The sequence below is a fragment of the Conger conger genome, chromosome 5, assembly GCF_963514075.1.
Source record: "Conger conger chromosome 5, fConCon1.1, whole genome shotgun sequence".
NCBI classification, from domain to species: domain Eukaryota; kingdom Metazoa; phylum Chordata; class Actinopteri; order Anguilliformes; family Congridae; genus Conger; species Conger conger.
In genome coordinates this window covers 24,744,340-24,768,183 of record NC_083764.1, presented here as the reverse complement: position 1 = coordinate 24,768,183, position 23,844 = coordinate 24,744,340, and the positions used below count along the sequence as shown (strand labels likewise).

Genomic DNA, 23,844 nt, shown 5'->3' with positions numbered 1-23,844 from the left:
GCCATGTCAAAATGCATTATATTACTGCTTGAGCAACTCGAAAGCTCTCAGGCTTCCTCCGTGTCCATTAGATGTTGAAGAGGAAATTTCCACAGACGTATATAATCTTCTCAATGTATTCCGTCATTCATTTTCCACCAAGTGCTTATGTCCCATGTCCCTTTGTTTCCTGTGCTGTTCAGGGTTACGTCAATTCCCTCTCAGGGTTGTGTGCTCTGAAGTAGCTACAGAATTTCCTTTTATTTAACTTCCTTTTAACTTCCTTTTTACATTTCTGGCAATGGTTTTGAAAATATTAAAAATACAAACAATTGAACACATGTATCTGAACATGGTTATACTAGATCAATGTGTTGATTAAAAGACAAATTCATATTAGAACAACTGTGCGTATATCACAAAATATGTGTGCATAATACATTAGAAAACTAAAGAAGGATCTACAACAAGGTGAAATCTAAAGGTAAATAATTTACAGCATGGAGAGGATAACATGTACTGAATCATTTGCAAAAAATACAGGTGCAAAGAATATAAGCAGTCAGCCACCATCCAGTCAGTTTAATCCAATAAATGGAAGGCACCACTTCAGTAATGTCATCAAATGAAAGTAGTCTAGAGTTAATGTGGGTCTAATTAGGTCTTACATTTATTAATTTCACAAAAGGAGTGGGCAGCTGCATTAACTGATCTATTTTCCTTCTTTTTCTCCTCTCTCGATTGCACTTTCCTGGACCCAGTAAAAGTTACATCAATCACTTGTGGGGCCTACAAATTGCTCTGATTAATACACTGCTAAATATTACATTACATTACATTACATTAATGGCATTTGGCAGACGTTCTTATCCAGAGCGACGTACAACAAAGTGCATACCCATAACCAGGGATAAGTGCGCTGAAAGACCCTAGAGGGAAAAACAATTTCAACTGCTACCTGTACAACAAAGATAAGGACCAGGGCCTTTTTGAATTTTTAAATTTTTTTTGTTTTAATTTAAAAAAATTTTTTTTAAAATTATTATTATTTTTTAAACAAACAATAAACAAACAAATAACAAAGCAAAAGTGACCAAACTTAACTATCCAAACACTGCTTACCTAGCCAACTAAAAATACTGATACACAAACTAAATCACAGAAAGACAACAATTAAGGTTCACAGGGAGGTAGGGAGGGATGGGGAGAGGTGCGCCTTCAGTTTGCGCGTGAAGGTGGGGAGAGATTCTACAGTTCTGACCTCAACGGGGAGTTCATTCCACCACCGTGGAACCAGAACAGACAGTAGTCGTGAGCGTGAAGGGGAGGTTCGGAGAGGGGGAGGTGCCAAGCGGTATGTGGAGGCTGAACGAAGAGGTATGGCAGGGGTGTAGGGTCTGATGATTTTTTGTAGGTAAGCTGGGGAAGACCCCTTAACTGCTTGGAAGGCTAGCACCAATGTTTGAATTTGATGCGAGCCATGACAGGCAACCAGTGGAGGGAAGTAAGCAGGGGGGTGACGTGTGAGTATTTGGGAAGGTTGAAGACCAGACGAGCTGCTGCATTCTGGATAAGTTGGAGGGGTCTGATGGCGGACGCTGGGAGGCCAGCCAAGAGGGAATTGCAGTAGTCCAGGCGGGACAGAACCATCGCTTGGACCAGGAGCTGGGTCGAGTAGGGGGTGAGAAAGAGGCGGATTCTCCATATATATAAATCTCCCATTAGGGTCAATCAGCAGGGAAAAGTAATAATCTCTTATAAAAAACATCTCAAGGACTGCCTTTTTTCACCTACACAATATCTCCCGACTCCGCCCCTCACTCTCCCACACCAGTGCTGAAACTCTAATCCATGCCTTTGTCACCTCCCGGCTGGATTACTGCAACAGCATCTTCTCAGGACTCCCCACCAAACTCACCAACAAACTTCAAATTATACAAAATTCTGCTGCCCGAATCCTCACCCACACAAAATCTCATGACCACATCACACCCATCCTCACTCAGCTACACTGGTTACCAGTTCAACAGCGCATTGATTTCAAGATCCTCCTACTGACATACAAGGCTTTGAACACCCTTGCACCCCCCTATCTCTCTGACCTTCTTCACGACTACACCCCAACTCGCATTCTCTGCTCTTCCTCAGCTGGCCTCCTGTCTATCCCCACCACCCGACTCTCTACTATGGGTGCTCGAGCATTCAGCTCTACAGCACCCAGGCTCTGGAACTCTCTACCCATACACATCCGCCATCCATCACTGTCATCTTTAAAAAAACTTCTCAAAACTCATCTGTTTACTCTTGCATACCCCTGACTGTTTCCTTCCCTTTACATGTTCTTGTGTCTATCTCTGTCTGCTGTCTGTTTGTTTGTTATGAATTGTATGTTCATTGTAAATTATTTTTAATTGGATATATTGTATCATGTTTTCTTTTTTGTTGATGATTTTAAATTGGATATTTTGTATCATGTTTTTACCATGTTTATTTTGTATTTTGTACAATGTAAGGTGACCTTGAGTGTCTAGAAAGGCACCACTTCAAATAAAATGTATTATTATTATTATTATTATTATTATTATTATTAATGTTAGCATAACATTATTAATACTTCAAGAAATATTAATAGCAACATTTCTCTTCCTGAAAAATACATATTTCCAAAATGACTAATAGATAGAAATATTGAGGTGATATTAAGAAACGGGATAGGGATTCCAGATTAAGAAAACATAAAAACATATTTACATCACAGAAGTGTGTATGGGTATAACCCTGTTACTAACATAAAGTAATATAGGCCAACAAGATTAAAACAATTACAATCACAATACTATTAGTCTATGTATCCCCTTAAGGCAGGGATCACAAATAATATCCTGTTGGTCCACTGTGTTTGCTGGTTTTTAATGTGTTTCTGAACTCAAGTGCCTAATCTAAGTTATTGATTGGCTAAATAATCTGCACACCCTGTTTCGAAGGCTGAATGGACTGCTGATTCAGACAAAATCACAAAAAACAGCAGAGACTACAGCCCTCCAGGACTGGAGTTTGAGACCCCTGTCTAAGGGCAATATAGGGCAACACAGCACATGGGCAAAATACATTATTCATTCATTCAACCATTATTTAAATCTCAGAAATGCATTTAGCTAGACACCTGCATTTATAATGCAGCTGAGTTACTGTAGAACAGAATAATATCACTCAAAGTAAATAGAAACAGATGTATGTAAACTTAGAATCAAGTTCAGGAATTGTTTTAATGACAGCAGTGAGTCAATCTTTGGTATGTTGGTAAATATTCCATGTTTATGGAGCACTGAAATTGAATGCAGGTTGACCCAGATTTCAGTTAACGGTGAGAACTAGCCAGTCCCAGGAATATGAATGATACAATGTAATGGCATTCCTGGTATTATGGAGATTACACAGGGAGATACACACCATTTCATGCACCTTATTTCTGGGTAGACTTTTGCGGTAGCCCTGGGATCAGTGTCCTCCTGAAAGATCCATTTAAAGTTAAAGAGAGAGGGAATCATATTTTTGGCCAAAGTGTCTTAGTGCTTGCTGGAGTTCATGAGTCCATTCACCTAAATAACAGTGTTAGGACTAATAGATGCAAACAACCCCATAACCTCAAAAACCACCACTGTAGGTATGATGATCCTTTTAAGTGTCCTACTAATGGCAAGCCTACCATTGCTGTGCTTAACACATTTATATTTGTCTCATCTGACCATTACACCTGCTTTCAACACCATTAAAAATACTCAGTAGGAGCCTTTTCCTTGCCTCCTTGTAAAATAATTATTAGCATGGAGGCACTATTTGGTGATAGATTTAGAGACCTTGACCTAAAAGTGGAAAGTGGAATCTTTAGTTTTTTATTTATTTGAATGCAACCATACTTCCTAACTAGTGAAGGTCAACTCTTTGTCTTGTTTCGTCTGAGAGTTCTTTGCCTTTCCCCATGGATGGCACAGATTTTATATGTGTGTTATTTATATGGCGTGGAATTACTGTGGAGTGAAATCACTGTTTTTAATACGAGAGCGCCAAAAACAAAGAAAGCGAGCAGGAACAAGAACTGCGCTCACGTTTGCGTCTGGTTCATTCAATGATTGCTGTTTTTGTTGCGTTTTTAAAGGACATGATGGTACAGTTCAATTTCAATTCAATTTCTATCAACAGTTCTGGTGATCAGCTAGCAAACCTTAATCCCTTGACATATTTCCGGTTTGAAAAAAAGAATTGAAAGCTGAAACTGAACATCGAGAGCATAAAACTGAAATGCAGAACTTATAATAGAGAGCGCACACTTGTGAGAATTCCATCCATCCATCCATTATCTGAACCCGCTTATCCTGAACAGGGTTGCAGGGGGGCTGGAGCCTATCCCAGCATACATTGGGCGAAAGGCAGGAATACACTCTGGACAGGTTGCCAGTCCATCGCAGGGCACACACACCATTCACTCACACACTCATACCTACGGGCACTTTAGACTCTCCAATCAGCCTAACCTGCATATCTTTGGACTGTGGGAGGAAACCGGAGTACCCGGGGGAAACCCACGCAGACACAGGGAGAACATGCAAAGGCCCTGGCCTTGCATGGACCTCCTTGCTGTGAGGCGGCAGTTCTACCCACTGCACCATCCGTGCTGCCCCACTTGTGAGAATTGACACAGTGATTTCACGCCATATATTTCACTTTACCCCAGTGAAACAGGAAATCGTGGGAGGGCAGAATGCAGTGCCCCAAGGTTATCTTTAAAAAGTGGCATTGTTTGATTTTTATCTCATAGACTGACTAGGGGGACTAATAACTGTGAAAATATAATCTTTTTTCTGAGCGAATATATTTGTGTAAAAAATGTAACTAATTTCCTGAATGTTTTATTTTAACATTCAGGATTTATTTTAACATATCTTTGCTAGTGAATTACACAGTGCAGTGTAACATTTACCCAGTTTCATATAGTGCATACATGTGGAATGGCATGTTCAGAATGTGTCCAATTCAGTTGCAAATCCAGATTTTATTCAGCAAAGATAAACGAAAGGCCTTTGCATACTTTCAGCATTGCTGCTGATGCTGCAATGATCCAACCCATGGTGGCCCAACCTCCAAAAATGTCAAAATGCAGCTAGTGGGAATAATGGAGGGATTACCTTTAGAAAGATTAATTTTGAATATTTTCACCTCCCTTCTTAAACACGGTCCACAGACTTCTCAGAAATATTTCAGCCCTCAAAGAATGTCTCCAGTGTGTACCAGGTGCATTGTGGGAGGAAATTTGAAAAACGTGGCCTCAGCAGTACACCCGGAACTGCTGATCCTGTAAAAGACCCAAAAGAAACGCATAGAGACATGACAGCAGGCCAGTGGGGCCTGGACACTCCTGTCAAACCCGAAGAGACATTTTAATTCAGCCAGTCTGCAAACACATATTCCCATTGTGAAGCCAAACAAAATACAGCACTTCACATAATAAAAATATCTTGGCTCTGCAATGTAAGACTAACATTTCCCGTGTTTTGCTAAATAATCAAAGAGGTCAGAAAAGGATAACCATCCCATTCTGAAGCACCACACTGACAATTTTCCATTGAAAGCAACAGAAGATCTGTTTGTTCATTTCGCCTGACAGCCATTCAGGGCTCTAGTCCAGGCTCTAGTGTGTACCAGTAGTTTGCTATTAATAGAAACTGAATTTAAAAAATATTATCCGCATATTCTTATAAGTGTTTTCCCCCTGGCAAGATAGCCTGTATTCATATTAGACAAGCTTCATTCACATTGGGAAACGGATAATCATCATTCTTAGGTAATTATAGGTTTGAAATGTCGAATTGTGTAAATGACTGCCGTTACTACAGCATGCTATGGCAATTCAGGAGTGCACATAAAAACCAGTATCCTCCAAGGTGATGGCTCTCACATCGTTTCCCTTTGCAGACTGCCAGCTGAGATGCAATTGCAATTGTGTTGTAAGGCTATAGTCCATGTGCAGTTACTGTAGACACTAGACAGAGTGCAGTTCAATCAGAGGATGTGGACACATGCAATAAAGTTGAAAAAATGCCCTGAACCTCCTGAAACCTCTTTCTCTGGGCAAAATCTATGTGTGTTGTATCAAGTACAGCTTGTACCAACTCAAAAATTTACAAACAAGCAAAAAGATCGAAGCACACAGTGAGGCTAGTATTTTATAATTTAACGCTATGTTAACATTCGACACACACACACACACACACACACACACAGTCAGCTCAAAGAAATGAACCAAATCAAGGAAGCTTGTATTCATGGCAACTAAGAGTTATGAAAGGACAGGCAAGCCTCATGAACTTTAAAACAAGGGTCAGAATAGTTTCAGTTCTAAAAAGAGACCAGCGAGGCATGAAAAGAAAGCTGGCATTACAGGCTACAGCTTCCGTCTGACACCTTGGCTTTTCTTATGGAACGATTCTCAGATGAACTCAAAGCTGAAAATTGGGCAAAAATGTATTTACTCAGCCTATAACTTAAGTATGCCTCATTTTTGCACTCAAAAGTATGAGAGATTGATAATACTGATGAGGTGAGTCATATACAGGTGGATTTCAGGACAGCGAAAGATGAGGAAGAGGATGGAGAGAACGATAGAGGTGAGCCAGGGGAGTGGATGACAGTCAGATACTGCATCACGATTCATGAAAAGTCACTGAGATAATGATCTTGGTAGTTCGCGTTTGGATGATGCATTCTGAGGTTGTGTCTCGTTTGGTGGTGCTGAAGCAGTAGAACTGCCAGCTACTCTGAAGAGGCAGAGAGATGTCAATAGAGAGAAGGAGGGAGAGGGAGGTGTCAATAGTGATTTATTTGGAGAGAACTTTGCGTGATGCTGAATCCAGGCAGTGCTAAATCCAGAGAATGTGAAACTGTGGTTTCTGAATCAGCACTGCTGTCTACAGTGTGGGAAACGATATCGCAAAAGCACAGGAACTGATCCATAGTGCTGAAATGGTCTTGTTAAAGTGGCGGAGCCACCAATGGTGTTGAAACAGTGGAGATGCCTGGCTCCTTTCCAACAAAAGCAGGGTTTATTTTCCCTTCTCTGCATGAGCTCTACTGTCCCACACGCAGCCTGCCAGCGACTGTTTTCCGAAAGGAGTTTACGCAGGAAATGTGCTACGTCTGTTCCTCCACGCAACTAATCCCATTTAGGCTTCGACAAAGTTTCCACTTTTCTTTCCCACCTGTTCTTGATGTTTCCTCTGGGTTCAGATTATGATCGATGCAGTGACTGACCTGCTCGTGGTTTCTGCTGCGGATTTAATAGAATCACAGCTGGCTACAACCAAATGGCTTTGATTTCTTTGGCTCATTTTTTAATTTTGTTTTGGTAGCCGTTGCATTTATTTTGAAAGCGGGTAGAGGAATTCTGGACTGGGCTTGGTAACACCGCAGTGGCTGAACAGCAGGCTATAAAGAGAGCCGGTGTTGTGTCCCATTGTGCTAGTATCTGATCGATCAGGAGGCCGCGTGGCACTTTGCCTAGACTGCCTCTTAAACAACAGGGACATGAACATATGTGAGCAGTTCACCCGTGAGACACCATGGAATGCCAAAACAAAGCATGCATCAGCATGGTTGTATTGACTATGCAAATGTGTGAAATTCCAGCAGGTCCATCTGGTGGGAATTGTCATAGATGGATAAAGGATCTTGAGTGAGTTGGAATTACATGAATGCATATTTCCAGTATCATGTACTATGTAAATGCTGAACAATAAGGACAGTGCAATCCCTCCTTTTTTAGCAGTAATAACAGAGACAATATTATGTATCAATTAAAATCGTTGCACTGGCCATCAAGTAGTGCATGTCCATTCAGTTGTTCACATAACAGAGGGAAAGTTAGGCTGTGATGGCATTAAAATATGCAGCTACAATACGCTACTGTTTGATTTCATTAATACTATACAGTGATTCTGTAGCAGTGTACAGCAGATGATAAAACTCAGTCATAGAGGGCTATAGTGTCTGATGGTTTTTGATGAAGAGTTAAGCACTTAATTTAAGTCACTGATTGACTAAAGATGCCTCACACCTAGTTCCATGGCCTGCATTAGCAACTGGTTGAAATGAAATCAAAACACGTGACCACTGTGGCCCTCCAGGCTTTTACAGTATTTAATGTGTTGTTGTGTTGATGAAAACTGTGTAACTATGGTTCAGACCTCTGACATCACTTCATTTCTGAGTTCTATTTAATCTCCTCTTTGTTTCTGTCCAATTAGCCACATACATTGAGGGGAGTGTGGATTATACAAGTGTTTTAACATCATTAAGAACCTATTATCCCTTTTGCTGGGAATTGTGAGTTGAAAAAGTGAAGTACTGTCCAAGAGAATGGCTGAATAATTGGCTATCGTTGGGCAGAGGGTTTGGCTTACAGAGCAGCACAGGTCTGTCAGAAAATTAATGGAATCCTCAATGCAGGAGGACAAATCCAATGGTCAACTTCCCCAGAGGGTACACATGCCCATGTAATGCTTATATGACGAAGAAACTTTCCTGGTAGCTAGAAGGTAACCATAGCGTAGGTTGATTCTCTTGTCAGTCACTGACACTGTGCCTGTGAGCAATTAACCTGAGTCAAAGTGAAGTAGCAAATGTTCAGCATGTAGAAACCAATGTGGCTCTTAATTATACTGTTTATGAAAACGTGTAATTATGTTTAATTTAATGCCTGAATGAGACATGCTTCTGATGCTGTAGACATTTTTTTTTAATACTGTGTTTAGAATAAAATCCTGTTTTTAACACGGATATCATCTGTAAGAGGCTGAAAGAAGCACTGGAGTTGTCATGAGGTGCTTAGGCAAAATAAAGTGTGGTTCAATTGTTAGCATGTACATTCGATTACGGGAGCGACGTATACAAATTAACCCCCTTTCCCTCACAGTCTGTTCATTATAAAATGTTTATAATTAGACGCCAGTGTCTAATTGAAATGTCCATTGGGATTATAAGAACTTAATTGGAATATGTAGCCCTGATTGTCACCAAACAAAAAAACGACTTCATTAGGACCACGATGTGTCGATACACAACAAAATGGAATGTCCTCGCTCGCCTTTTGGTGGACCTCGAGCTGTCCGTCCGAAGATTAATTACTGCAGACACGCATCTAAACTCAGTCAGTCCCTAATTAAACAATGCTGTGACATTTACACAACCTATTCAAATGTGTCTTTGCTGTGCTCCTAATCTGATTGCCTGGCAGGTTAGCAAACTAAATATACTCCGCCGCTGAAGGAAGGTGACCATACCCATAGCACCTTTTATCTGTCGTAACTTCAGTCTACTGGCTCGTGGATGATGACCCTTCGAGGCCACGGCAATGTGCACGGATAGGGGAAGTTATTGTGGGGCGTTCACCTTTTCACAAGCGAGCAAAATATGGATGGAGCCGTCTGACCAGCTCGCGTGGCAGGCAGAATGGGGAAAGGGTTTGTAATATGTTCTCTAGGGATGCTCTCTCCTCTCATCATACGAAGCGCAGTCGGAGGATCACGGGGCATCACGCGCAGCACCGCGGGTACTTAGATCCCAGAGAACGGCGAGTTCTGCTCTAGTTTGCGTACCTGCGCAGACATAGCCGCAGGACACCTGGGTCCGTACAGACTGTACTTTACTTTGCGATGAGGAATGCAATAAAAAATGAATAGAATTACATTTTGCTTCTGTCTGAGCCGCTGCTCGTGGAATTATACAAAGTGCGGTGTGTTCACTGAATTGCAGAGTGTTTTGGTAATTCATGACTATGCAGCTATTCACTTGGCCGAGCCTACCTGCAGATATGTGCCTCCCGTTGGGTATTTTATAAAGCTGTTAAAAAGCCTAGGATGTTCTGCTAATGTCACTGTAATTCTATGGAGAAAATCTGCAAATCCGCACAGAGAAGCAACTGCACAACACTATTCCTGAGATCTGTAGCTACGTCGAAAGCACCCAGTCTTCACATCTTTATATTTTCAAAGTCAAAAATGCACCCTGCAATGCAAACATGTACTGTAGCCTAAAACTCAGTTCATGGGGAATGTGTTTGCATGTTGCGAATGCCTGTTATTAATTACTTGATAGCCCCATCGTTTACTGGGACAGGGTTTTTGGCAGTGGTTAAATCACTGGGATTGTAACAAAAAAGCTCTTGCCATTATTGCCAAATTATATAATGAGATAAGATAGACAAACGATAAGTTGAAGACTGCACACATGATCCCTGTGGCCTATTAAAATATTTACTGTATTACATTTTAGGAAAGGTTTCCGTGAAAATGTGTTCAGCTAATTAATTGCACCAATTAAGCCAGGGTAATTGGTTGGAACAAAAACGTCGTAAACACCCACTCCAGGAAATCAGTTTGACATCTCTGCTGTCAAAAGTAGGCCTGTATGAACTCATGGGGCTCCGCGAACGCACTTAGCCTATTTTTTGGTTGTGAACCTGTTTTTGGTTGTGAACCTTGGGGAACAATGTGCTTTGTCTGCAGGATGGCATAGCCTACTTGATTAGTTTAGTATGCATAGGTTAATCCAACTTCAACTTCCCATTTTTGTTTTAATTACACTGTGAAATGTGTTCATTTAGGTCCAGGAGGAGATTTGCGTCCGTCCAATATAAAAAGGCTACATATTACAGATTTACCCCCTAGCTCGAACCGAAAATTCAATTTGACTGAATATCTTGGCCATGCATGCAATATTTGTAAACGCAGTCACCTGCAGTCTCTCAGTGGAATTAATAGTTGGTATACACTTCCCCCTTCTGGCAACTCCGCATACAACAATATAGATCCTTCATTGGTTGACCATCTTCTCTCTCAAAATGTGACAGTAAAAGCAGTAGGCTACAAATATACATTTGACTCCCCTGTGTGACAACATTTATTTAAATAATATAAATAGACGTATATTTTTTACCCTCACCAGGATTTGAGTTTTTAGTTTGACCATCCGTACTTTAGGTGGCAGCAGTGTGCCTGATGGGCGTTCAGACTTCCAAACTTCAATAGAGGAAAACAAGACGTTCATGGTTGTTTCTCTGTGGTTAGTGTTATTTGGAGTAACAATGTTGATTAACTAGTGTTAAGTACTCTTTTAATAACGAATTAATTGCTCTAGTGATCTTCAGAACTTCAAATATATTCCTGCTATCTTTCGAACTTGGCGAAAGATACGAGAGTAAGTAAACAATTTGACATGCATTCCTGCACGAATTACTCACATTTGCTCCTAACGTTACAATAGACGACGCTTGCTTGCATCTTTGCAACAAGATGCGTGGTAGGCTATATTTTTATGAGGCAGTGAAATAAGCTATTACCAGCGAAATCTTGATTTCAGTTTTTAAGTTGTACGACCCGCAGTCTATATTCAGTTACATTGTATTTTCTGATAATGGACTTTTGCACTGTGTATTTAATGGGTTTAGTTTCACATTGGTCGTTGCAGGTCAGAATGTTAGAATTCTGCTTTTAACTTACTGGTTACATGAAAGTTTTGCTTGTGTTGTAACCGACACATTTTTCAATGTTTAAAATAAACTTAGTGTCGGATATTGACGTGTTCTTCGCTAACTGCTTAGTTATAACCTGTAATCAATCGGTTTGATTTCAGCAGGTAATGGCAATGGACGCGAGTCACGCGACGAAGTTTCCGCCCCACGAAGGCCCTGTCTTGTCAGTGGTCGACATGCATACGGGGGGAGAACCGCTGCGGATCATCCTGAGTGGGTATCCGGAGGTGATGGGTGACAGTGTCCTCGCCAAACGGCGCTACGTCAGGGAGAAACTGGACCACCTCAGAAAAATACTCATGTTCGAGCCAAGGGGTCATTATGACATGTATGGCGCCTTGATCGTGCAGAGCGAGATTGACGAAGCCGACCTGGGGGTGCTCTTTATGCACAACCAGGGCTACAGCACCATGTGTGGCCATGCTGTGATCGCGCTTGGTCGGTTTGCGGTGGACTACGGCCTTGTGAAATCGCCCGTTTCACCCGAGACGCAGGTGAACATTCATTGCCCCTGTGGACTGGTGAAGGCTTTTGTCAAATACTCTAACGGGAAAACGGGATGCGTGAGGTTCCATAGTGTGCCTGCGTTTGCTTTTCGAACAGGTATGTGCCTTAGGTATGTGGATCAATGATGTGACGGGTTATTTTGACATCAAACATGATATAAAAAATAAACAATTAAATAAATTAAATAATTAAAAATAAATGAAAAAACAATTCTATCCTTCATATAGAATGAAATTATATGAAAAACTATTGAGAGAATTAGACATTTAACAAACTATTACAAATAGTTGTCAAATTGTTGTATGGATAATTGTCAACACCGAAATGCTGAATGCAAAAATGCTACGAAAATAGTAAAAAAAAATATATATAATAATATCCAAGAATGATGAAATTCTGTAGATTTTTTTTGGCTTTAAAGCCCTTTGTCCCAGCACTGGAATTTCATCCAATGTCATCCTGGATAACAGAAAATCTGGACCAAATTCATAAAGCATTTTTATTTTGTTATTAAATAAACAATGGCATCAAGCTTCTGTATGACCCCCAAGCTGTGGTAAAAGTCTCTGTTAAAATGTGTTTTTTACCCCTTTTTACTCACTGGTACACTACAGATTTTTATAGGCAGCCCAAACATTTGGCTGATTAAAGGTCAAACAAATTCTTTGTCATACCATATAACAATTATGTCACATAGAATAAGATTTCTTTTGTGTTACCTCACAGTATCATCTGCTGTCCAGAATGACATATTTATGATTTTTATTGCTTTTAGGTATATAATGTACAATGTCATTGTGCCTTACAATGCAATTAACATATCGTAAATGTTTTTAAAGAACATTTTATCTGAATTTATTTATTTAAAAAAGACAGCATTAAGTAATCTAAGTAAGACATGCAGTTAATTTATAAGAAAAACTGAGCAACAGTATGATAATATTCTTTTATCATACTGTAAATCATACTATACTGGTCTATTTTTGCCAGACTAATCAGTGGGCCATGATTTATAATGGCATGGTTGTAGGCCCATGTGAGGCTGTATGTGTACTCAGTGGAGAAGCTTGTGACATCCGTGGGTGCTCTGTGATACTGTGAAAGTCTGCCTTCATAAACCACTTGCTTGGTGGAGCTACTATATACATTTACATTTACATTTTACATTTTACATTTTAGTCATTTGGCAGACGCTTTTAATCCAAAGCGACTTACAAGTGCATAGGTTCTACCACAAGTCAAAGCATCACATCCAGAACTAGGAAAATACACCTGGACTGCTGTTCTAAACATATAGTCGTCATCATAAGTGCAATTTATTTATTTATTTATTTATTTATTTATTTATTTATTTATTTTTATTTTTTTTTGGGGGGGGGGGCGGGTTAGACAGGGATAGGGGTATCAGAAGGGGGGGGCGGGGTAAATCAGGAGGGAGGACTAAGGTAGAGTTTGAAGAGGTGTGTTTTGAGTCTGCGTCGAAATAGGGGGAGGGATTCTGCTGTCCTGACAGTGGTAGGCAAGTCATTCCACCACTGAGGAACCAGAACGGAAAACAGGCGTGAACGTTCAGCTCGACCGCCAGGTGCCCGTAGAGAGGGAACCGTAAGGCGACCAGAGCTGGCAGACCGGAGTGGTCTAGCTGGGGAGTAGGGAGTGATCAGGGATTGTATGTAATGTGGGGCAGTCCCCTTAGCAGCCTGAAATGCCAACACTAGGGCCTTGAATCGGATGCGTGCGGCAATAGGAAGCCAGTGGAGGCCAATGAGAAGCGGGGTGACATGAGCCGACCTGGGCTGACTGGTGATCAAGCGGGCTGCAGCATTCTGGACCAGCTGGAGGGGCTTGATGGCGCACACTGGGAGACCGGCTAGGAGGGAGTTGCAGTAATCCAGGCGGGAAATGACGAGCGCCTGGACTAGGAGCTGGGTGGCTTTCTCCGTCAGGAGATGACGGATGCGGCGTATATTATACAGAAAGAACCTGCAGGTTCTTGCAGTGGAGGATACTTGTGGAGCCAGGGAGAGGCAGTTATCAAGAGTCACCCCAAGATTCTTTGCCGTACGGGAGGAGGAAACTACAAAGTCCTCCACAGTCAGTGAGAGGTCGATTGACGGAGAGGACTTAGCAGGGATGTAGAGAAGCTCAGTTTTGGCAAGGTTGAGCTTCAGGTGATGGGAAGTCATCCACGCAGAGATATCAGCCAAGCAGGCAGAGATCTGTGTGGTGATTTGGGTGTCGGGGGGGAAGGAAATGAAGAGTTGGGTGTCATCAGCGTAGGAGTGATAAGAGAAGCCGTGGGAAGAGATAACAGAACCAAGGGACATGGTGTATAGCGAGAAGAGGCCCAAGAACCGAGCCCTGCGGGACTCCAGTTCGTAGGGGTTGAGGGTCGGAGAGTGCGCCCCTCCAAGTCACCTGGTAGGAGCGACCAGAGAGGTAGGAGGAAAAACAAGCGAGTGCAGAACCTGTGACACCCATCCCAGACAGCGATGAGAGCAGAATCTCATGGTTGACTGTATCGAAGGCGGCTGACAGGTCGAGGAAGATGAGGACAGAGGAGAGGGATTTTGCTTTAGCAGAGTGGAGTGCCTCAGTGACCGCGAGCAGGGCGGTTTCAGTGGAGTGGCCACTCTTGAAGCCAGACTGGTTGGGGTCATGGAGATTGTTGTGGAGAAGATAAGTGGACAGTTGGGAGCAGACCGCCCGTTCCAGGGTTTTAGCGAGAAAAGGAAGAAGAGAGACAGGCCGGTAGTTGTTCAGGGCAGAGGGATCAAGAGTAGGTTTTTTGAGGAGGGGAGTGACTCTGGCCCTCTTCAGGGAAGAGGGCATGGTGCCGGAAGAGAGGGAGGTGTTGATTAGAGAGGAGAGAAAAGGGAGAATGTCCTCAGATATAGATTGTAGGAGGGGAGAGGGGATGGGGTCAAGAGGACAGGTGGTCGGGCGGTGGGAAGTAAGGAGTTTCAGTCTGTCGGCGTCAGAGAGGGGAGAAAAGGAGGTTAGGGAGTTGGGGAGGGTAGGAGGGTCAGCAGGGGTGGAGGGTTGGGAGAAGGAATTGCGAATAGCATCGACCTTCTTTTCAAAGAAGGAGACAAAGTCATCAGGTGTGAGTGATGAGGGGGGTGGGGGGGGAGGGGGGGCCAGAAGGGAGGAGAAAGTTGAAAACAGTTTGCGGGGATTAGAGGCGGCCGCGTTAATTTTCGAGTGAAAGAAGGAGGATTTAGCTAGAGAGACAGAGGAATGGAAAGATGATAAGAGGGCATGGAAGGAAGCCATATCACTGGGGAGACAGGACCTTTTCCATTTTCTCTCCGCCGCCCGCAGTTCGGTTCGGACAGCTCGTAGAGCATCAGAAAGCCAAGGACTGGGGGGGGAGGCCCGAGCTAGTTTGGTGGTGAGGGGACACAGAGAGTCAAAGGAAGATGAGAGGGAGGACATGAGAGTTGTAGCCGCATCATCGGTAGACAGTCGAGAGAAAGACTCCGCAGATGGTAGGGAGGAGAGGATTGTAGATGAGAGGGTGGAGGAAGACAGGTGGCGTAGGTTCCGTCGACAGGTGACAGTGGATGGTGGGAGAGATGGATGGGTGTTAGAGGAGAGTGGAAGAGAGAAAGAGATGAAGGAGTGGTCAGATATATGGAGTGGTGTTACAGAGAGGTTGGTTGTTGTGCAGCTCCTTGTGAAGATGAGGTCAAGAAGGTTGCCTGCTTTGTGGGTGGGAGGGGAAAGAGTGAGGGTAAGGTCAAAAGAAGAGAGGAGGGAGAGAAAGGTAGACTGGGTGGACTCTGAGTTGAGGTTGAAGTCACCCAGGAGGATCAGGGGGGTGTCATTGACAGGTGAGGAGCTGAGGAGGATGTCCATCTCATCCAAAAAGTTTCCCAGAGGACCCGGGGGGCGATAAACAACAATAACAAACAGTTTGCACGGCAGAGTAACAGAAACCGCATGAAATTCAAAAGAGGAGAAGGAGAGGGATGAGGAGAAGACACTAGATCTCCATGAGGATGAGATTAGGAGACCTGTGCCACCTCCTCTGCCAGAGGATCTGGGTGTGTGGGAGAAGGAGAAGGCAGAGGAAAGGGCAGCCGGGGTGGCCGTGTTCTCAGGTGAGAGCCACGTTTCAGTTAAAGCAAGAAAGTCAAGGTTGAGGTGGGAGGCATAGGCAGATATGAAGTCTGCTTTCTGGACGGCGGACTGGCAGTTCCAGAGGCCACCAGCCACACAGAGATCAATACCAGGGGATCTGGGAGGAAAGATGAGGTTAGAGATATTCTGCCCATGTTGGCGGGAGGCGAACCTCCTACCTGACTGGGACCTGGGGAGAGGAGAGAGGACAGGGATGGGAAGGAAACACATGGAGGGAACTAGGGAGGACAAGAGGAATACTACACAGTGGAATGAGGGCAGGCAGCAAAAACAAAATCAATCATCAGGCTCTCTGACAGCCTGGATGGACACCCGTAGATAGACACCCCCGACTTTGTACACCTGCGACTTCGTACGCCGAGGCAAGTAGCCGAGGCTGCCGCTGGTGCGCTACACAACTGCTTAAGTAACACTGACGCCGAATACAGAAAATGCAACCAACCCACTGCAGAACAATAATGCACACTGAAGTGAGTTCAGGTGTGCCAGTACTAATAGCCTGAGCAGGGTGCAAAGTATTGGCTCCTCCTACAACAAAAGCTGTGGCCTGCCAGCCAGTAAAACAATAGCCTAACTTAATAGCCTAGCTTACCTGAGAGAAACAAACACCTAACCCAGTTTCACTGAATCTAAATAAACACCACTTGTAATAGCTAACAAACAAACAAGTACACAACAGAACACTAAAATGACAACTAAACTGAATTTAGAATCAGCAGGCAAACAAATAATACTTAACTAATCCAGGAGAAAATGCAACCAACCCACTGCAGAACAATAATGCACACAATATACTTTCTATAACTGGCTCATGAGGACCAATAAAAAGTCTTCCATGTACCAAAAGAGCATATAATGTATTGTGGTCACACCCAGTTGAAGATGCAAAGGAACTGCAAACTATTAGTGGTCCTATTTCACAATCGGCATTTTAATATAGAAATGTGCCTTTGAAATTTTTTTTCCTTACGACAATTTTGAGTATTCCTTCAACACATTTCTCAAATTATTTTTTTTGCATTTATGATTTGCCCCTAATCTACCCGAAACCATTCTCCCAGTAACTTCGCTGACTATGGGGTTTGTTCACCCATCACTACTTTCCTTTCAGATGTTATGGTTGCTATTCCGGGACACGGGGACGTGGCGGTGGACATAAGTTACGGGGGAGCATACTACGCCTTTGTCAGTGCTGAGAGGTTCGGGCTGGACGTGAGGACGTCGAGGACCAGGGACCTTGTTGACATCGCCACTGCGGTGACCAACGCCATCAAGTCCCAGGTAGAGGAGGATTCTTTCTTCAGACACTGAGCTCACTCCAAACGCTTATTTTTCTTTCTTTTTCCTTGCTTCTTACCCGGAAATTGATCAAGGTCTTTAAGGACATTCCAACCCGTTACGTATTCTTTCGAGGAGCTAGAAGTAGAAATTAGGAACTCCCAATCTTGCCTTTGAACAAGGAAAGAAGATCTTTGCAGAAGTATTTTTTTCATAAACGTGATCAACCTGTGGATCCACCTCCCACGCATCTGCCTGTAACTGACATGGCTTCGAACTGACGTTTGAAGGAGCAAGGACATTCCATTTGCCTAATTTACATTTTCTCGATTTCCCCATCTTCATTTTCTAGGCTCTTCCAATGGATGGAGATGGGAGTAGAAAAAGGAGCAAAGAAAAGAAAAAAGAGGAGAAGAATAAGCTATTGGAATTAGTCCTTTGTGTCCAGTTAGCAGATATTTCATGCATATTGGCTTCTGACATGAAGGCCATACATGGCTCTACAGTGCCCCCATTTTAGGAGCATTTGCTCTTGAAAATTAATGTGTACTAACTGGAAGAATAATTTAGGAGTACATTTACTAATTGGGGTGCATTGATGTGCTCCTAAATTTTTCAACTTAGGAGCACGTACACTCCTTGAAAAATAAGCATGTTCATAAAATAACAAATTGTAATTTTGTTAATTTCACTGCTTCACAGTGAAAGGGGGAAGATTATCTCAGCCCTCACGAATGTGTAGTATGCGCCTGTCTGAAATATTTTAATAAGAACTACTACAGGAATGGCCAATTAACAGTTTTTGAATATTAATAGGATCAATCAAAAAAAAATTTTATAGTGCTTTTCACAGAACATTGCCACAAATATGCTTTACAGAGTAATAGACATGGGGATAAGGGGGAAATCCCTGGCGTGAACCCACAGATAGCAAGCACATGAGGTAAAAGATCTTCCCAGTGGGGAGACGAAAAAAAAACCTCAGACTGTGGCAAGAAGAAACTCCCTCGGGAGGAACCTGGCTATAGAGGGAGAACCCATCCTCCGCTGCTTGGCAAATTGTTAAGACAGAATGAATATACTGTAACAGAAATGTAATAAGAACTCTATCAATCAAATCCAATAGGTTGAGCAGGTAACAGTTGAGGTATAAAACCAGCTGGTTAAGTAGAATGACTGCATGCAAGGATGTAGAATGGGCAGCTCAGAGGGGTGATGCATCTGTAACTCCAGGATGTGTCAAAGCATGTGCATAAACCACGCTCAAAGGAGTTGCTATGCCGGTAAATGGGATAGAATGTCACGTCTTGTGTTCCAGTCCCATTGTTTGTGTCTGTCTTTTTCTTCGTTTCTATGTATTCATGGTGATAACATTCCGTCTCATGTTTTCCCGTTTCATGTTTTCCCGTTACATGTCCATGCCCCGTACCTGATGTGTGTGTGTCCTCACATATTTCCTTGTTTGTTGCCAGATCGTCTTGTGCCCTGCATTTGTGCTTGTGTCCTCATACTTGCCAGCGGTTGTTCCTGCATGCTCTTTACCTGTCTCCCGAGTTCCTGTTTCTGAGTCCCGTCTCTGTCCGGCCCTCCTGCTTTCCTTACCCGTCTCCTGCCCTTCAGCCCTCCTGTTCTCCTGCCCTTCCCTGATTGACTACCCGGCTTCAACCTCCGCCTGTCTTTTTGATTCCTACCTGCCTGCTATACAGTACCCTGGTTGCTTGGACTCTGACCCTTTACTTGGACTCATTTACGAAACTGCTTTTCCCGTATTGTCCTGTTTGCCATGCACTGACCTGCTTCTGTAGAACGATTAAAGCCTGTCATTTCTTACATTCTTGTGTCTGCAAGTGGTTCTGATCGGGTTCTTCTGACAATAAAATCTGGTTGGGATGTGACAGTGCTTCTCCAATCTCAGGTTCAACTCCACCATCCTGACAGCCCTGACCTGGCATTCCTGTATGGCACAATCCTCACCGACGGAAAGGACGCATTCTCAGAGGAGCCAACCGCCAACGTGTGTGTGTTTGCCGATGCTCAGGTCAGACTCATCCTCACAATATCAACAAAATGGGAATACGGGTTTCTTCATATAATCCCACTCTATATGTGAATGTTTGTAGTGTATCCCCTAAAATGGGAATACTGGTTTCTTCCTAAAATCCCCTTCTGCCTGTGAAAGTTTGTATCTCCAGAAGATTTCCCTCACTGGGAGCGTATATATCTGCAATTCTCCAACTGGGAATACGGTTTTCTTCCAACAGTCCATCTTAACTGGGACTTTTCCCTATCCCAGAATGATTTCCCTGGGAATATACACGTACAGTATGTATATGATTTTCCCAACAGAGAATACTCCTTTCATCCCATAATCCGCCTCTCAGGAAATACATATTTCTGCTGTAATCCACTCCGTGACATCTCCCTTGTCATGAGCATTAACTGAATATAATGCCAATGACTGATGGAAGAGAGGGAATCTGAAGGCAAGGACATCTGTCATGTGAGATGAGCAACAAAGTATTCAGGTTCTGATCTGGCTATTCATTCAACTCTCCTGATACAGACACTATATTAGGAAGAAGATGCTTGTAGCAAACGTGGCAGTTACTAAATGTGTATTTATTTTTGTTCAAAAGCGAGCAGACTGTGTCCTCTATTCTCGTGTATTTCTTACCCAGTTTATTGAAACAGAGAATTGGGGCATTTGTGTATGGGTTGAGTGCCTGGTCGACAGCCCCACATACTCTCACCTTAATATGTATATTTGAACATGTCGCAGAGGTGCTCTCTGTTCATTACATTACATTACAGTCATTTAGCAGACGCTTTTATCCAGAGCGACGTCCAATAAAGTGCAAATCAAAGCCAGGGACAAGGACCCTAGAGGAAAGTACAGTTCCAAGTCTTAGCGTGATCACATAGATACAACTAAAACTTACCAACTAGCATACCACGGTTGCCAACTACAATATCCCGAATACTACAATAACTATACATAAGTGCTATTATACGCTATGGCTGCATTGTTTTGTGAGAGAAGTGCAGTGGAATTGAGGCACACAGACTAATTCTCTTTCAGCTGTTCATTTGGGACAACAAACAAATGGAACCCTGAAGCTTTGGGCCATAAGCCTTCCTCAGAGTGAGAGAGCAAGCATCCCTTCTGTTAACAGGCCAAAATGAAACTGAAACTAAACTTTCATTCCATGGTGTCTTGCTCTTACTGCACTTTTATTTGACGGACAGAGTGATTTTTTTCTAATGTGTTAGACTCGCCATTAGTGGCTGGAATTCATGAGTACACTGTTTCTTATTTAATTATAGGGCAGATTTATCAAGGGCACGGCAAATGGCTGTCATGGGAATATATATGAAATGCATATCACAAGAACAACCAGGCCATTCGATTTGAACATTCAATTAATAAGCAGGAATGGTGCTAAATTTGAAGCATAGCGCAGTAATCGCTTAACAGTTACTTACAAAAGTTATTGAATGCAACAAAAAGGTAAAAATGTATTGGTCTTTTGATAATTTATGAGTGCTTGTGTCATATGTCTCGCCTGAAAATAATAAAATCATCTTCTGCCGGGTAGGTTGACCGAAGCCCCACAGGCTCTGGAGTGACTGCCCGCATCGCCTTGCAATACCACAAAGGTCTGATTCAGCTCGGTCAGTCCAGAGCATTTCAGAGTGGGGCCACAGGCTCTCTCTTCACCGGCAAAGCAGTGCAGGTAACAGCCCGTCCGGAACTCCAACTGAGTCCAGAAATTCAGCCTGTTCCCCTCTGACTCACCTCTTCACTTGTCTGTCTCAGGAAAGCAGGTGCGGCGACTTTAAGGCGGTTGTTGTCGAGGTGGCTGGCCATGCTCATTACACTGGGACTTCAAGCCTGGTCCAGGAAAGTGATGACAATCTAAGCTGCGGTTTCCTCCTTAAGTGAAAGCGGTGTGGTAACATACATTCTAGAGAGAGAAAAAAGGGCATTGGATATTTTTTAATGTATGACAAACAAACGGAATCATCTAAAGCGATGGGAGAATATCTTTAATCGGCATTTTCCCTTTACTACAAACACCGTGATTGTGGATTAGTTCAACATGACTTCATTTTGATTTACATTTCCAAAATGGAAAGCTGAATTTTCTTCGGTCAGTTTGGTCAATTCAGATGTGATAAATGACTTGCTAAAATTGTGGTATTCACATATATTTGTAAATCATTGAAAATTCATTGAATCCATTGAATTTATGCCATGTGGAAAGTTCAAAATCCGGCATGAAAGCTCTGTATGTGCTTTGTTTCCAGCTTATTTCATCTTACAGCCATCTGTCTTTGCAGATGTCCACAACTACAGTAGAAAGAGCGATTGTATGGTTGAGTATGTATACAGTGCCCTCAGGAATTGTTGGCACCCTTGGTAAAGACAAGCTAAAAAGAAAGAAATAATGTCAAACGTTCTCTAGTAGCTTGATCTAATGGTAACTGGACTGCATTTATATAGCATTTTCATCCAAAGTACTTGACAGTTGATGCTTCTCATTCACCCAGTAACACACGCACTGGTACACTAATGGAGGTAGGCTGCCATATTTATCACATCTCGATAGTAATGTGAATTGTACTTCTTTAACAGCCAGTAATGATCAGATGATGATGGTACTGACTGCTCCTTACAGAAATTGGTTATTACACAGGCCAAAGTTGAAAACATTAAACTGATTACTTTTTTGTGAATACTGGACGTGATTGGGTGCAAAAGAAAAAGATTTAGGCTACCTGTCTAAGCGCAGTGAAGATTCAGTGCTGTGGATTTCTTCTCTAGCACCTTCCCTGGTGCAATGTGGTGATTACAATACAGCACCATATTGGAGTAATGGCGTCATTGCAGTTACAAATAATATAAATCCATCAAGAACAACGTTTGTATTAATGTTTTTTTATGCTGACACTGGTCAATTTTGTGGAGGTGGTGACTGCCTCAGAATTCTCTTTGCAGGAAATAACCTGGAATACTCCAAAATCTGGCAGCTTCTGTCAGGAGACTAATTTGGTCTGAAGTATTCCTCCAAATCCACAAAAAGCTTAACTGACCACTGAATCAAGTTTCTACAATGGCTATCCCAGTTCTAAACCTAAACCATACACCCCATTGAAAGTATGTGGGATGAGCTGAATAGTAAGGTCCACAAGGGATTACCCAGGACTACGATGGATCAGGAGAGATTCCGCATGGAGGAATGGTCTCTTGTCTCATTAATGATGGCTGGATCACAGGATGTCTTGGCAAAGGGAGGGTTGACAAAATACTAAATGCAGGGGTATCAATTGTGATGCCCTTTTCAGAATACAAACTAGCAATTCTTTGTAATGATTATTACAAGATTATACTGTAATTCTCATACTGCTACACATAGAAAACATTTTATGAATTTCTTCTTCATATTGAGGTTGTCAATCATTATGTAGGGCACTATATCAGTTATATTGCAGAAGCTGAATTTGTTTGTGCAAAGCCCAGCAGGACCAACATGTATTTCAACCTATGACCTATGATGGGGTTTTGCAGAGTTTAAAAGAAAACGCCAACATTTTGGGAAATATACCTTTTTCCCCCAACTTACCTAGACTTGAGATGTTCGATTTCATTTTCATTTTTGCACATTCTCTGGCTCGATAACCATGTTAGCATAACGTGTTAGCTTAGCGTAAAGACTTGAAGCCTGAGTCAGTAGCCTACCTCCTTCAGAATGAAGAAATACACCTTACAGCAACTCTGAACCGGTCTTATTTACACAAGGTATCATGAGTATTCGAAATACATGTGCTGGGACGAGACATTTTCTATGAAGTTATCTGCACACCTGAAGGTAGAGCTACCACCTTCAACCAATGGAAGATGGAAGGATACATGTGCTCCGTTGTTGGTCATTTATATTGAGTAGCTGAGTGTCCAACAAGACAAACATGCTCTTGCCTTAATGCAGCACATATATAATACTTTGATGTAATCAAATTAAAGATTTAAGAGTTACTATGTTGTTACAGAGTGATCCTGAAGAATGTCCATTCCAGGTGGTGCCTCATATTGGTGCTTGTCTATTGGTTAAATTACAACATGCAATAAAAACCTTAATGCACATGTGACCAGTGTTGGTCTATACTTTAGATATCCCAGCAATAATTTTGTGTATCAAGTGAAAAGAAATGTGTTCATGTGTTTTGGAAAAAAATGAATAAAAAATAATTATATATATATATATATATATATATATATATTTTTTTTTTTTTTTTTTTTCTACGGGCCACATACGCATAGTTAAGAACATTAAACTGATGGCTTGGGTGCATAA

The 23,844-nt window shown here is 42.3% G+C and overlaps 1 protein-coding gene across 2 annotated transcripts; it reads left to right on the top strand.

The window, feature by feature from the left end:
* The first annotated feature begins 11,051 nt into the window (after positions 1–11,051).
* On the top strand, positions 11,052–23,638 carry LOC133128505 (trans-L-3-hydroxyproline dehydratase). Of its 2 annotated transcripts, none has more exons than XM_061242092.1 (6): positions 11,052–11,226; positions 11,665–12,163; positions 17,325–17,494; positions 19,407–19,529; positions 21,088–21,225; positions 21,309–23,638. In XM_061242092.1, exons 2-6 carry the CDS (start codon positions 11,668–11,670, stop codon positions 21,432–21,434), a joined length of 1,053 nt encoding a protein of 350 aa, XP_061098076.1. In that variant the 5' UTR covers positions 11,052–11,226; positions 11,665–11,667; the 3' UTR covers positions 21,435–23,638. The 2 variants fall into 2 exon arrangements, with proteins under 2 accessions (XP_061098076.1, XP_061098075.1); XM_061242091.1 differs by having other exon boundaries at positions 11,662–12,163.
* Positions 23,639–23,844: the final 206 nt, after the last annotated feature.

Excerpts from the sequence above, each read along its gene's own strand:
- LOC133128505 (XM_061242092.1), top strand. The coding sequence starts at position 11,668 with ATGGCAATGGACGCGAGTCACGCGACGAAGTTTCCGCCCCACGAAGGC. Across the intron at positions 17,495-19,406 it reads CCAACGCCATCAAGTCCCAG|GTTCAACTCCACCATCCTGA; the intron begins GTAGAGGAGGAT and ends CTCCAATCTCAG. Across the intron at positions 19,530-21,087 it reads GTGTGTTTGCCGATGCTCAG|GTTGACCGAAGCCCCACAGG; the intron begins GTCAGACTCATC and ends TCTGCCGGGTAG.